At 45.0% G+C, this 15,290-nt stretch overlaps 2 protein-coding genes across 4 annotated transcripts in view; one reads left to right on the top strand and one right to left on the bottom strand.

The window, feature by feature from the left end:
- The first annotated feature begins 929 nt into the window (after positions 1 to 929).
- On the top strand, positions 930 to 3,923 carry LOC119383397 (uncharacterized). Its single transcript, XM_037651502.2, has 5 exons — positions 930 to 1,066; positions 1,127 to 1,213; positions 2,506 to 2,589; positions 3,280 to 3,405; positions 3,743 to 3,923. The coding sequence occupies exons 1-5, from the start codon at positions 941 to 943 to the stop codon at positions 3,902 to 3,904; spliced, it is 585 nt and encodes a 194-aa protein (XP_037507430.2). The 5' UTR covers positions 930 to 940; the 3' UTR covers positions 3,905 to 3,923.
- A 177-nt stretch (positions 3,924 to 4,100) lies between these two features.
- LOC119383396 (formin-binding protein 4) overlaps positions 4,101 to 15,290 on the bottom strand; it is a 44,738-nt gene continuing 33,548 nt past the window's right edge. Inside the window, exons 13-15 of one of the 3 annotated variants that reach the window (XM_037651499.2) lie at positions 9,487 to 9,674; positions 8,174 to 8,484; positions 4,101 to 4,322 (exon numbers count right to left, since the gene is read on the bottom strand). In XM_037651499.2, the coding sequence (XP_037507427.1) occupies positions 4,218 to 4,322; positions 8,174 to 8,484; positions 9,487 to 9,674 (604 nt within the window). In that variant the 3' untranslated portion in view covers positions 4,101 to 4,217. Of the gene's footprint in view, positions 4,323 to 8,173; positions 8,485 to 9,486; positions 9,675 to 11,587; positions 11,941 to 15,290 lie in introns of those variants that run through there. The other 2 variants (XR_007415120.1, XM_037651501.2) reach the window with 2 other exon arrangements.

Genomic DNA, 15,290 nt, shown 5'->3' with positions numbered 1-15,290 from the left:
ATATATATATATATATATATATATATATATATATATATATATATATATATATATACAATGAAGTGCTAACAAAGGACCCGGAAGTAAAAGTAAAAAAAAAAACAATATATATATATATATATATATATATATATATATATATATATATATATATATATATATATATATATATATATATATATATATATATATATATATATATTGCCACTTTATGAGGGCCCCCCCTCCAATGAAGGGAGACTTTAAGCCCTGAATAAACTTTAGTTTGAAGTGAGCTCTCGTCTCGTCTCGTCCAGTTAGTTAGTTAGTTAGTTAGTTAGTTAGTTAGTTAGTTAGTTAGTTAGTTAGTTAAATGCTTCCTAGACCCTTTGCATGCGTTTTTGAACACGGTAGACTGCGCGCGATGACGGAGAGACAGTCAATGAGGAGGCGCCGATGGGATGATATCACATCTTTATGGTCAGCCTTGAAGTAATAGTAAGGGATTCCATGAACGCCGGTTCCTCCTCTGCTGTCCCTTCTCCTCTACTTTTTTTTTCCTTTTTTTCTAAAGCACTTCGAGGCCTTGCTCCCGAGATCGAAGAGCACAACGCACGAGATTGACGTAATGGCCGCGTCGCGATGAAAGCTCGTCCTCCCTGCGAGGAGGGAGCCTCATCATCTCTGCAGGCATTTCATAAAGTTGTTCTCTCTCTCTCTTTTCTAAAGCATTGGCAATACTCCGTAAGTTTCCGCATCAGCCTACGTTTTCCCTCCTTCCAATGGCATGGCCTTCGAGATCGTTAATGCAGTCAGTGATCACGTTGGGCCCCATCCACCAGTGCAACTTGCGACTCCCGCGAAATGCAACAGAGGGCGCAGCATACACAACTATTTCACGGTGTCTCGGGCACAACCCCCACAGCGCATGAAACTCTATAGCGAACGTACGAGACCAATCATGGCGGGACATTCGCAGTCGTTTCAATGCTCACTGCAAATTATTCGTAAGTTCCCGCTGAGAAGATACGCTTCCTACGTCCCGGACGAAAAAAGCGGCCCTCCGAGTGACAAGGGAAGTTGGAAGGTATGGGACGCGCCCGTCTTTGCCCACTTGTGAAAATGCGTAAGACGCTTTTACCCACAGGTATTTGTCAGCACTACTGACAACCCGCTCCTACTGTACATCACGGATACTGACATGATGGTTGTCAATCAAGGATCTATCAGCCACGTAAGTTACTTTGATGCCAAAGCAGCACTTTCGCATGAACCTTTACGTGGCCCTACTCTCGGTCGGTTACCTTCCGGGATGTGCATGCGACGAAAGAAACGAAACACCCGTTACACGTACCTCATCAACATTGTTTTCATGTCACATTTATCGGTCGTGACGCTCAGAAACTGCAGTGGTATATTACGTAAATAGAAGGCATCATCAAGTCCCTGAAGGTCATTAATGGAGAGAGGTGGAGACCCAGCCCTGTCCCAAAGCCGCACTGGACAAATACACAGAGTGCATGATACGATAGCATTTCATTTTGCCCACACGTACCGTAACGAAAGAGCGCCGATATCGTCTGAATAGAGGCCAGATCAATAGTGCGACAGCAGGTTCTCCGTCCATGATCATTTTACTTACCTACCACGCTCGTCTACCAAACCTTTAGCAACTGTCGCTCCGCGCCCACACGATCGTCAGGCCTACGTCTCTGCATGCATAGGCGTACGCAGGGTTCTCCATAAGGGAAGAGGGGCTAAGTATAACCCCCCCCCCCCCTGTTCGAGTCCGAAAGAAAACAAGCGCCGCCATGGGTGCAAATATGAAAATGAAGCGATGACGTGCTTCTCACAATGGCCTGCTATAGGTCCCCGGCTTTCCGGGGGTAAAGGTGGGAAGTAAACAGTTATTTCAATGCAACATCAGGTGTCTTCGGTCGTCACTGTCGTCATCAAAAAACATGCGTAGCCATAACCCTGTGCATTAAATAAATGGCGTGAAAGGCCCGACTGAGTATAGATGTGGGGCAGAATGGACACCTCCCTTCAGTTGATAAGGTGAGGGGGGGGGGGAGGGGCGGCGGGCTAGGACGGCCTAAGGCTGCTCAAAGTACTGCCTTCAGTCAATGAACGTTCCCGATCGCATCATCTCAAGCATTTAGGAATGACAAAGCTAAGATACTTACGTTCCATGTGCACACATCCTCCACTTGCGCAAGATGAACACAGCATGTACCCGGGTTAACCACCATGCCTTGTCTTTGGCTTCTCGTTGAGATAGCACTTCAGGTAAGAAATGGCCCTACACAAGCAGCACCATACCTTTTTTCCTTGTCACCCTTCAATCAGTTATTTTCAATGCCCTCTGGTCCACTGGTGTAAGTAGGGGTGGGGAGCAAGTTCAAGTATCTTTTTTCGAAGTCATTTACAGCATTGCATGTGTATATACACAAATATTCGGGCCTCCCCTTCCTCCCCAATGTAATCCTGGCTACACCCCTGCTATTGTGGTTCATTCCTTTCCAGGAATGTGTATTTCTGCTAAACTCAAAGGACTGGGTCCGTGGAGTCATGAAAGGCGACAGCATCCTCCTCCTGTCTCGCTTTCACGTGAGCGACTTGAACTTCACAGAACTTAGGCCTAAACAAAAATGTTAAATCAGTTTAACATTGTAAGATGTGCTTCAAACTTCATTAATTTCTCAGTAATACATTGCCTGCTATAAGAGAGAATGAAGATTATGTTCAATTACATCAATTTCACACTGAAACTGTAGCACCAACACGTCGATGTGTCAACATACATGTAATCTTTTCAAATTTTTTTCCAATATTTGGGCCATTGCAACTCAGAGTTGTTGAAACTTATCAGGTTGAGTGTCTTCCTCTCTTAGAATACAATGTAGTCCATCCTTACTGATAACAATTTTGGCACAAGTCTACCAAAACACATGAAGTTAAGGCGACCTGGCAAACTTCAAGGTGTTGAAGCCACCCATCATTTCCTTTTGTGCTTTTCCTAGCTTGTCTGTCCATTTCAATGCTTCAAGTGGTTATTATTGGCATTGTGGTAGGGTAATTTACAAATACAACTGGAATATATTATTCTCACTATCATATCATGTCCTCCCCACCCCCTCCCACAAAGTACCTGCATCAAGACTCGTGCTTTGATGCATTTCCAGCACTTAAGCGAAATAGGAAAAAAACATGCCGACATGTAAAGACAATGCATCAAAGTTCAGTATTCCAACTAGCCAAGGAAAATGCTTTAGTTACTCGTGCATTTGGATCTTACAGGGCAACAATGAACGGAGGTTCAGAGTGGAGTTCGACAGGTTCGCCGACAAGACTGGAGCAGAACAGTGCCAGCTTTGCACAGACTTGCTGTCACAATACTTTCAGTTTCAAGAACGCTCTGAAGTTGTAAGCAAAAGACTGCTCTCTCCTCTCCTTTTACTTCAGGTTTCTCTTTCCTGTGACTAGTCGACAAGAATATCTTGCATCGATTATGCAAACTACATGGTGTGAAACAACTCCTCGAATTTCTCGCGATGCATTCTTTTCAACGTCCTCGAACGCCCATCAGAATCTCTGAACCCATCTATTGATGTAGCACTATGTTTAGCACTAGTTTCTATGAAGACATCCATGAAACAAAGATACACCATAGGCTATAGTGTTTGGTGTTTGGATTATTAATGAGAAGTGAGGATGCTTATTCATGCAAGGCATTTAAGTATGCTTTTGCGTATTTATACAGGCAAGGAACACAGGCATCAACTCAAACGACTTCTTCAAGCAACAGTTTGAATCACCCGAAGTACTACGTGAAATCGTCAAGGCCTGCCTACAAGATCCTTCATTCCCAAACTTTGTTAAGCAAGTAGACGACACCTTGCAAAGCTTGCTAAGTAAGCCGTAGACTGCCACATTATATGTACGGCAGATAGCTGCATATTGCAGACAGATGTTTCTTGGCCAGAATGTTCCAAATGTGACCACCATTTACGTGCAGGGCAAGCATAGAAGACTATAATTTTAAGTGTTTTGCACTAAGTTTTGACAGGTCCCTTTTTTTATGACACTGAAAAAAGAAAGTGTAAAGTACTACCATGCTGTTTGATGTAATGTTTCATACTTTATTATGTTGTTTTTACAATGAATTTATATGTACAAGCATGAATAAAAATTCATGTGACTGAGATGTCGATCTCTCTCCGCAATGGCTACCCTTGTCAGCTTGACATGCCTCGTTTCTGTTCTTCCTTAATCTTCTCCCACTTTTGAAGGAGCGTCGGGATGTTCTTCTTGCGGAGAGTAAGTCCTGCGGACACCTTTGTCTGTATGAAATAAAAAGCGTTTTTTTTACTATCATGCCTGCAACAACCAGTTTCATCCATGTTAACCTCTAAGACGTCCCAGTTAACCAGTTAAACTAGACTATTGTCTCTACTGCATTTAGGTTCAAAGAAAGGAGCTGCTTACGTATGCCACAGTATGATAATACTACCTTAAGAAACATATTTGAGATGAAGCATTTAAAGGGGCCCTGAAACACTTTTCCAAGTAGCCATCGAATGGCTTCACTAAAGGAGCTTATTGCCTCATGAATCGACCGCCGCAAAAAAATTTAGAATCCGTCAAGCACGAGCGGAGTTAGAGATCTGTCGCACGCTGTAACTGCTTTCTCTCTTCTCCAGTCCCGATGAACGTGCTGGAAGCTAAGCAATGAGGGTTGGTACGGGGGAAAGAAGTTACGCTGTGCACGCGTCATGACCTTGAGCATTTCTCCTTTTTTTTTTATGTGGCGGCCTCCTGCGGTGGGCGCAGTAACTATGCGGCCCACAATGCTCTAATCAGCCAATGGCGGCGAGTTTGAACATAAGGCACGGTCATTTGAGTATATGGCATCATATGTAGAGAGAAGAGGGAGCAGTTTTTAGCTGACTTTGAGAATTATTGTAAATTCCAGGCCGCATGCTGTGCTATAATGTTTGGCTCGCGTGTTCTCAGGAGCATCGACTACCTCTCGGCAGCATTTTCTGACCGTGCTGAAAAAGTGTTGCGGGACCCCTTTAATTAAGATCCAGCATGCTGCTGGCGGTAAATGTGTAGCAGATTAAAAAGAGTGGATAACAGAAAGGTGTAGTGCTGCTACCAGAATAACATAGAAAAAATATTCTTCACAGAGATATTTATAAATTTTGAGTTAATAATCGTCTCAATGCTAAGTACTAGTCCCACATCTGTCTTAACTGTTGAAAGCTCCACGAGAAACTCTAATATCTATTTTTCACATTTTTACCATGCAAGGCACATTGTACAAAGTGTGCTTGAAGCAAACAACTGCATGCCAAGGAGCTTTAAGAATGCAGAAAATAATTTTACACAATGCAATGGAGAAGCGAAGAATTTGCAAAACTTGTAGCAAGATGGTTTTGCTAACCAGAGCACAGTTATCGGCAGTCAAGCCAGAAGGAACAAACCCAGAAAGTTGTCAACGTAAGTGCTACACTGCTGTAGCACATAATTACAGTGGAACTTCGATTATACGTTCCCCGGTCCTGCGACGACCCGCGTTTTACGACGAATTGGCTTGGTCCCGGCAAAACCCCCATAGAAATAATGTATTAAAAACCTCAATTGTACGACGCAATTTAACGCCAGCCCCGCCTCATACGACGCTTTGCTGGACTGTCCGAGAAAAAAAAGACCTACGATGACGCGGGCTGGCACGCAAACACACTGCGGCCGGGCGAAAAAAGTCGGGAAACCGAGTTCGTATCCGCGCTGCCACCACAGGGCCTCTTCAATTTTTCGACACGCGGTCGGCCATAGCTAGCCAGAGCCAACGTTGGCCGGAGCCAGCCGAAGCGCATTCGTTTTGTCGCATTGCACTGCGCACTTCCGTTGTCGCCTCTTTTTTTTCTCTCTCTTCTTTTGGGTGGTTTTGTAGTGACCGTTGTGAGCAGATAACATGGCAGATAATTTCGAGCTCGCTTTCTAGTATGCGATAACTTTCACTAGATTTCATGTCGTTATACCGGACGTGTTGAACGGCGATTGTTGAGCCAACATTTGCGACAGCCGCGGGAACCGGAACTAGCCGCTCGCTTTCTAGCTACCAGAGGGCTGGGGCGTTTTAGCCGCTCGCGATTGGTCGAAGCTTGCAAATCGAATAGGCCTACTGCCGTGCTGCCATTCAGCCATTCCTTCACGTGTTTGCCTCATCGGTTGGTTGTGCTGCGCCACAGCTGCTGTGCCCACGTGCAAAATTTTCTGTGTTCGGACATTGGTGTGCGAGGAAGCTTTCGAGTTCTTGGTTGCGAGTGCTGCGTCTCGCCATGTCGTGGAACCGAAAACCGCTGACGCTCGGAGAAAAGCTTCGCATAATCGAGGAGGCGGAGAAGCGGAACGAAGCAACAAAGGCCAGCATTGCCCGCGACCTGAACATTCCCGTGTCGTCGCTGAAAACGATCCTCGCGAAGAAGGACAGCATCCTACTAAATGCGGCAAAGTTCGGCCTGAACAGGAAGGCCGCGAAAGATGGCAAATATGCTGCCATGGAGAAGGCCCTCGTTGAGTGGTTGCGTCAGGCCCGCAGTTCAGGAATTGCCGTGGATGGCGAAATTTTGAAGGAGATAGCTGAGACAGTTGCATTGCGCTGCGGCATTGACAACTTTAAAGCCTCCAATGGCTGGTTGGATCGCTTTAAAAAACGCAGTGGAGTTGTGTACAGCCGCTACTGTGGAGAGAGCGCGTCAGTCAGCTCCGACACTGTAGAAAAGTGGACTGCATTGCTGCCGGAATTGATACGGGAATACAAGTCGTCCGACGTGTTCAACGCGGACGAAACTGGATTATTTTATAATATGCAGCCAGAACAGACATTGGCATTCAAAGGAGAGAGCTGTCACGGGGGTAAGCGAAGCAAAGAGCGTCTTACCGTATTGCTTTGCGCTAATGAAGACGGCTCTGAAAAGCTTCCTGCCCTCGTGATCGGCAAGTTTGAGAAGCCGCGATGCTTCAAGAATTTGAAAAGGCTGCCGTGCCAGTACACGTTCAACCGGAAAGCCTGGATGACGGCTGCTATGTTTTCTACATATCTGCAGCAGCTGGACTCCAAAATGGGGGCTAAGAACAGAAAGATTCTTCTTCTGCTTGACAATGCGCCATGCCATCCATCAGATATGTCGCATTTGAGAAATTTGAAAGTTGCATTTCTGGCCCCCAATTGCACTAGCCAGCTGCAGCCACTTGACGCTGGCGTCATTAAGTGCATGAAACAGAAATATCGGAAGTTTCTGGTGCAGCGTCGGCTGGCGGGCATGGAACGCAAGCAGTTGGATAAGAAGCTTTCTGTGCTTGATGCAATGCACTACATTGCTAGTGCATGGGACGCAGTCACGCCAGAAACCATCGCCAACTCCTTCAGGCACTGCGGCTTTAATAGAAGTGGTGCTTGTTCTACCAGTGAAGCTGCAGTGCCTGTTGACGACGAACCAGAGTTCGGCAGCCTGGAGCTGCCTGGATCTTTCGCAGACTATGTTGGTGCCGACGACGACGTTGCAGTGTGCAGTGAAGTGTCGCTGGATGACATTATCGAAACTGTGCGTCCCGACACTGCGGGAACTTCCGACGAGGAAGAGATGGACGACGCTGCAGAGGCTAGAGCGTCCGTTCCGTCTTACGCGACTTGCTGCCAGATGCTGCAGCTATCGAAAGAAAGCTGATGCGTCGTGGCTGGGAAACTCTCAGAAGAAAATCACAGATTTTTTTAAAAGGTGAAAAATAAAGGTTCGTTCACACCTCCGATAAAATGCGTGGTTGTCATTTTTTTTCAATTAATTTAATCTACGTTCCTCGGAGCAGCGTAGGTTTGTGCCGCGGACTTTCTTAGGCATTATGTGCCCGCTGTTGTGGGGCAACAATGACCGTCACTGCCTATATTCTCGGTTTTTCAATTATACGATGCCCGGATTATACGACGATTTTGGGCGGTCCCCTGAAAGTCATATAATCGAAGTTCCACTGTACTACACTACAAAAAAAAAACTACATAAAAACTACAAATAATGCCCCCTGTGCTATATATCCTGGCTTTAAATGACTACTATGTCTAACAAAAAACAAGCCCTGTCAATTAACTCGTGCACTCACAAGTCCCAGTTACTGTTAAAAATAAACACACCTTCTTCTTCTTTGGAGCTGTTACAGCGGGAGGAGCACTGGCTCCATCCACAGAAGTTACATCCATTGGCACTCCATCCACAGATGCTGCATCCGCAGGTGCCGCCTCTGCAACGGCAGGCCTTTTGTCTCCAGTGACAACCTGAGCAGAGTTAATTACAGGCTCTGCAGACAGCGCGAAACTGGAGTAGAAGGCAGCCTCGGCAGCGTCGAGGCTTGCACCATCCAACTTCTCCTCAACCTTCTCGACCACCTCGGCATCTCCTCGCATTTCGTCTTCTTGCTTGGCTGTTACCTCCATGGGTGCCTCATCTGTCAACATCAAAAGTGGATAGATTTGACAATTAAGGAGTAGATTTTTTTGGGCTAGCTGGTTCTTTGCTATATAAATGACGCCATAGCGCTAGAAAGACAGGACGTGAAAGATGACAGGACATGCGCCAAATAGAAACTGAATTTTATCTTGGAGAGCCAGGCATTCATACTGACACCACAAATATACAGAAATATACACTGAATTACACAGCCAAGATTACCACACTCACAAACCAGCATTTTCCCAATAAGCGGCCTCCCTTCCTCTCAAAACAGCCGACAAGGCACTGACGCAGTTAGCGCCTTCTTTTGCTATTAAGCTTGCCTCAACAATTTTCTGCGTGTGCTTATCCACGTTTCTATACATGACAAGATTGCAAATAGCCAGTTAAGATATGGGTTTCCTAAAATGTGCATGTGACATCCAAGGGAAGGCATGCCTTTTTCTTTTAAGATTGTCCTAACCACACATCTTATGAAAAATATATACACACTTTATTAACGATACCAACAATGATACCGCCAGATGTGTGCCTAAATCTTCAACAAGCATCAAGATCTAACGCCACAAGCACTTCTGTATTTCGCCCCGTCAGAATGCAATCCCACAGCCGGAATCGAACCCACAACCTCGGCAGAACAAGCCAATAATCACTAGGCCACAGCAGCAGGTCCTCTCCGTATCTCGTATATGCAATTACAACCACTGCCAACGGCTACCATCTCTTACGCGCATAATCTGTGCATACATTATTAAGCCTGGAGTGCATGGTGCCTACACTAGCTTTCATGGAACAGCGAAACGAACTCCAATCCTTACTTAATATCCTTCACACTACAGAACCCAGGTTCTTGCACCTTGGGACCAGACAACCACTGACTGGTGGTCCCGCAACCGCAACATCGTCTGCACTGCCGCGTAGAGCCCGGCCATGAGGGATACATTTCAACTCTTAGTCCAATAATGGAGTGCATGCTGAATCTCGGCTGCTGTCCTACCTGTCTCCGGGGGTGGAGGTGGTGCTGGCTGCAGCAGTAAGGCAGCGGTGTTCTGGTCGGAAACCAATGCCACCTCGGTCATAGGAGAGGTGGAATCGGGCGCATCGCCACTGGCATCTGTTGCCGTTGGGAACTGCCACTGGGAATGGCCCGTTTCCTCTTGCACATAAAAATATCTTGCGTGCCCACTAGAAACAGTGAGAAACAAAAAGAAGAACACCAACAGGTAACTCCATCTGCTCTGCTGAGCGGCTTTGTTACTTTTGCTCTATTCATCCGCTTTTCCCTGCCAATCTCACGGAAGCAGAGAGACTTCATTATGAAGTCCTTTATGTGATTATATTAATTATATTTCGAGGGTTGGAGAATAAACAGACTAATGATCTCGGCCGTGAAACTTGTCGTTAAAGCTTACGAGGTGTGGGGACTAGACTGACATAGATGGTTTCGCTTCGTGAAACCTGTAGTCTAATCCTATGAGGTGTATCCGTTCTTTTTTGCTGCAGGTAACGTACGTCCACAAGACATTGATATCCGAGCTTGTATCTGGATATACTAAGCTATGACCTGCACAGAAAGATGTGCAGTATAGTTGCACGTGAAAAAGTAAAAGCCCTAACAAATTATTAAGTGGTATAATGCAGCAAATTATGCAGCTGAGGACGGATAGCCAAAAACAGCAATGGAAACAGTGGTCCTCTTCACCACCTACCAAACGAAATAACCACTGCAGCTGATGTCACTGAAGTACAGCTCATGACACTTGCAGAGTGCGCGCTCTACAAAATGAAGTTAAACAGAATTGCTGGTAGTTCCATACGACACGCGTGAATTTCAAGGCAATGCGGTTGTTCACTTCAAAACTGTCTATGCCACCTGTGTTCACCAGAGTGAACACAACTGCTAAAACATCTACCACTTTTCACTCGCTAATGCAATGCAGCAAAAGCTCTAAACCTTGGGAGCTTGCACACTGCAGTGCTGTGTATTCTGCTAAAATGAGCACTGTCAAGCAGCTGCAGCTTGCTCCTCAATAACATCACTTACAGGAATTTACATCAGCGTTTCTTTGGGTGAGATCATCTCAAATAATGCATATGGCAACAATTCTTTTTATTTCTCCTTTGTATTGTTTTTTATTTTTATTTTTTTGCACCCTTGCAATTGGTTTGCTCGACACCTTGTCATTCCTATCCCCAAGATTGGCTTCTTGGCACAAGTCAATACGAATGAAATTATTATCAAAAAGCTAAGAAATAACTGCAAATTATGAAGACAGTTAACACTAACTGATGGTACTGATACATCGTGTTTGGTGGGATATCCCATAATACTGCACAAACAATGCATATACCATTAAGTAAAGCACAGTAACATGTCACTATATAAATAAGTGTATAACGTTTACCATCATTTCTTAGATTTAACAAAATATGTCGTGTGTCATTCAATCCCATGTTAAGTACACCTTCAGCTGTAGCGTGGGGAAGAGGCAGTTTGATAATTGCATGCAGAAGTAAGATCAAAGTGAGTACATAGCCAAGCAACTTTTTTTCGCCCCTTGGTAATGTTGCACTCGCAAAAGCACTCTCAATGCACTTAAAATGTGAATATAATTGAATTGAATAGATAAAGCATAAAGGCTGTGTTTTATATGTGTATATATAGGTTTCCATATAGATCTCCATCCTTAAATCCCTCTTGGGAAAAAACACAAAAAAAAGTACAATGTCAAACACTGAAGTTCATGTTCTGAAGAGCTTGAAAAAAATAAAAAAACTGCCTGATATGTAGTCCTTCTGACTTCACTTCATACCACATGTTTTAATTGAAGAAATCAACAAGGTGACAGACCTAACAAACGCTACATAAAAACTTTACTTCCTCAGCCTGCAAATAAATCCAAGAACAAAATACCAGGCACACAGGCCATTAACAAAGTCCCCGAAATTTCCCAACAAAAACGAGGCTCAACGGTATAACAAGACAGCTCTTAGAAGTTTACCTGCCATGCAAAACATACAGTTGCACACTCAATGTGCAATGATACCTTAGATCCGACGGCTTATTGTTTCTACCCAAGATGCAATGGTGTTTATACCTAAAGCCTATAACGATGACATCCCAGCGCTTCTAGAAAGAGATGGCAGGTGTATGCTGCACAAGACCCAGTCCTATGATGCAGTGGTATGTCGTGATGTTTCTAAGTAATGTGGCAGCAGGAAACGACAATGTAGCGTCCGCCGCCTGACGACACCCCTGTGCCGCACAGAATTCTCACACAAAGCGATCTTCATCCGTGATAACGGCGTTACTCCCACAACAGGTGCACACATCAGATCACAACTTAATGGACGTGCTATTCGAGGCAGTCCACTGGCAAACCACTGCCACTCAGCTCCAAGGAAATGAGCGCTGTCTACAGGCTTGGTGTTGCTCCTGTCCTGTAGAGGGCTGAAAAGGGACTGGTTACTGTGAGTGACAATTTGAACAAGCAGATGCAAAGCTCCAGAAATAAGGTGCTCGAGCCTAAAGGTTTGTCTCACAGCTAAACAAGTGTCAACACCTACCGCCACACAGAAATTGTTTGAATCATCTTATGACCGCAGTAACACGTAATGGCGCCGTATGTAGTAGTACTTAGAAGCAGCCGCATGAAACACACAACCAGCCATATCTTTAGCTTGACATCCCCTGGCTCCACAATTGGGCATCCCCTGCAATCTTACAGAATACATTTTGGCCAGAATTACGGAGTGGTCGTTGGGATTCGCATTTCCTGTGGTAGTCTCTAGAGTAGACGTATGCAATACTACATGTATGTTATGTGCCCAACGGGAACATGAATGGGAGAGAGAAACAGCCACATTATAAGTGGTTACATTAGTAAGTGATTATGTTTCATGTGGTTGCTCATTCTACAAATTCTTCATGCAGCTGCCACTAAATAGTTTTTGTTTGCAAGTCCTGATCAATTTAAAGGGCCCCTAAACGACCTCCAATAACTTTTTAACGTTTCAAGTAAACACGCACATAAGAGTTCAGAATGCCGTCACGATGAACAATGCCAAAATGCAGCAGTGATACGAGGCACGGGCGCAGCAAAAATTTTAAGAAACAATCCCTTCTCCTCTTTGGGCCTTTCACTAATCCTCTGCCATTGCCGTGACGTCACCATAAGCTTCTGGTCATCTCATCCACAAAAAGAAGCTGCCTGTCTGCTCGCAGGTACGCACGCTCGCTGCTCTTCTTCCTCACACGGCGAGGGGGAGCACTCGGCCAGGAGGAGAGACGAGCCGATGGACGGAGCTTAGCTAAGGAAAGAGCGAAGCGAGTGGGGCCCGCTTTTGAATCATCAAGCGCATGTAGCTCCGTTATTACGGCACCGTTCTGAAAAATTTTTGCAGCTCCGTGTTTGTTCAAGACTTGTGTACCACTGCAACACCACAACTAAATTTCAACCGCTGGGTGGTTCAGGGGCCCTTTAAGGAGAATAGCTGGCTCGGAAATACCGTCAGGATGCAAGAGCCTCATGCAAATTAAAGTAGAGTTAATAATAATTAATTCACACTTAACAGGTACCATTAAAAAGTGATAAAAATCGGGAGTGTGAAATACCAAATTCACCAGAAATCTTTTTTTTTTCACAAGCAGCCAAAAAATAAAGCGAGTCAGTGTGCTGCTGTGAGCACAAACACTTGTCTGAGACCTGATTCTCGACTACCCACTTTCAGGAATGCGATCACTTTTACAAGATCTCGTGTGACTCAGTAGTGGAAACAGAGAAGTAGAATACAACTGACAGCATTCGTGCCCCTGTGGGAAGATCGTGTACTTCAACTCGTTTGAAAATTAGTCAAGTGAAATCTCGCACTGCATCCCTGAAAGCATCCCCTCAATACTTTTACTGGTCACGAAACTTCCCTGTCACTCTATGAGAGAGCTTTGTGTGCTGCGAACTATGACCGCGAGGTGGCGCTCGTCGAGGCTAGCGAGGCGACAGCGTGGTGTGTTGGCTCTGTTGGCGTTGTGTTTTATCGCGAGTGTGAGGTGCTGTATGTGCCTGTTACCGATTTCAAATGCTACGAATGGTTAGCGGAAGCTCGACAAACGATGCCGAAGACATGCTGCGTGCCGCACTGTCGCTCCGGCTACAGGGGAACCTTCGACAAGTGTCGTTGTTCGCATTGCCCAGTGACCCCGAAAGCTGAGAGAAGTGGAAACGGGCGATACCGCTTCAGGAAACGGGTACATTCTCGGGCATCAAGAAACGGGTACATACGAGTGCGTCATACAAGGCACTGTTGTTCGATTATGTGAGACACCATAGTGGAGGGCTCCGGAAATTTCTACCACCTGGGTTCTTTAACGTGTACCTAAATCTAAGTACACGGGCCCCGCTTGTATTTGTACCAGGACTGTGAGAGGATGTTTTGGGTAACTTCCATAATTGCAATGACATTGTTTGGTGGGCATTCATGTTAATGAGGCCCGTCTTGTAGCTTGTGTATTCGTTAACACGCATATGCATTTTTCATTACATTTATAATCTTTACCAGCTTTATGCTGTCACCTGCATGAGCATTTTACTGTATATATGTAGTGTTTTACATGTTATCAGTGTTTTATAGCTAGTTCGCATGTCCTCGAACATCTGCCTGCGTTCAACTTGAACTTTACCATATATTTTTAATGCCTTGATAGTTGTTTGTGCTGCTAAATTCTTCACTGTTTCTGATATATTTTTTGAGCATGTAATCATGCATATTTATTTGTATTTCTGCACCTGTATGTATGCCTTCTTCAGTGTCTGTTTTGAAAATAAAATGCTTACAGCCTGCAATGAGTAGTTTGTTATGAAAATATAAAATATTTGAAGTCTGGTTTTTACTAAGGTCTGGTTTTTACTAAGGTGCTAAAAGGTTTCAGTAGTTCCTAGATCAATCAGCCGCACACAACCCTCATTCGACTATCACCAGGTGAAAGGAGCTGTTGTAGAGCGTGGCTAAGAAAATACATTAAACAATCGCTTGGCACTTTGCAGCGTACAAAGGCCCTTACACATTTTGCAAAAAAAAAAAAAAAACTACCACATGTGGCTCTTCAATGTGCCCGCAAACCTAAGTACACGCGTTTTTTGCGCGTCTCCTTTGAAATGCGAGCGCTCTGAACAGGCATGTTTAGCAGCACACCTTTGCTGCAACGTCACTGAGGCGGGTAAAAGAGCAATATCAGGGTTTTCACTACTGTGCAGGTATTATAACAATATTCTTGTGATATTCGCTTCAGAGTTTTGTGCATGCAGTCTGCCCAAGACAGAGAACCCAGTGACACGCGGGCAATCTGAAATTTTTTTTTCTAACGTGGTAGTTCCTATGCCGAGCATCGGTGCCACACGCTAATGTACCCGAAAGTAACTTCTAACTCAGTCATACATTCTGAAGAATTTAGGCTAAGTATTTTTTCAAAGCGTGGATACATCGTTACTAAAAAGCATCATCGCATAAGTTGCGTGCGTCAATAAGTTTCTCGACGAAGAGGCGTTATACACGCCAGTCTCCAAAGGTACATACGGCTGCGTACTGGCAGTGTTGGTCCCGGTTCTTCCGCTGTCGTCGGCTACAGCTTCGAAGAAAACAAAAAGCGTAAAAAGGCACAGCCAAAGAGTGTTTGCTAAATCGGTGTGCAGCCCTCCGCTGCACGCCGATTTCGCTACGATCGAAAGGAATGGATCACTGCCGCAACTGAACAGATATTTATGGCCGCTTCGCGCAGGTACGTGTACACTGCCTGTAAGCGATGGG

This window comes from Rhipicephalus sanguineus, chromosome 2 (genome assembly GCF_013339695.2).
Source record: "Rhipicephalus sanguineus isolate Rsan-2018 chromosome 2, BIME_Rsan_1.4, whole genome shotgun sequence".
Taxonomy (NCBI): Eukaryota; Metazoa; Arthropoda; class Arachnida; order Ixodida; family Ixodidae; genus Rhipicephalus; species Rhipicephalus sanguineus.
This window is presented reverse-complemented; position numbering and strand designations above follow the sequence as displayed.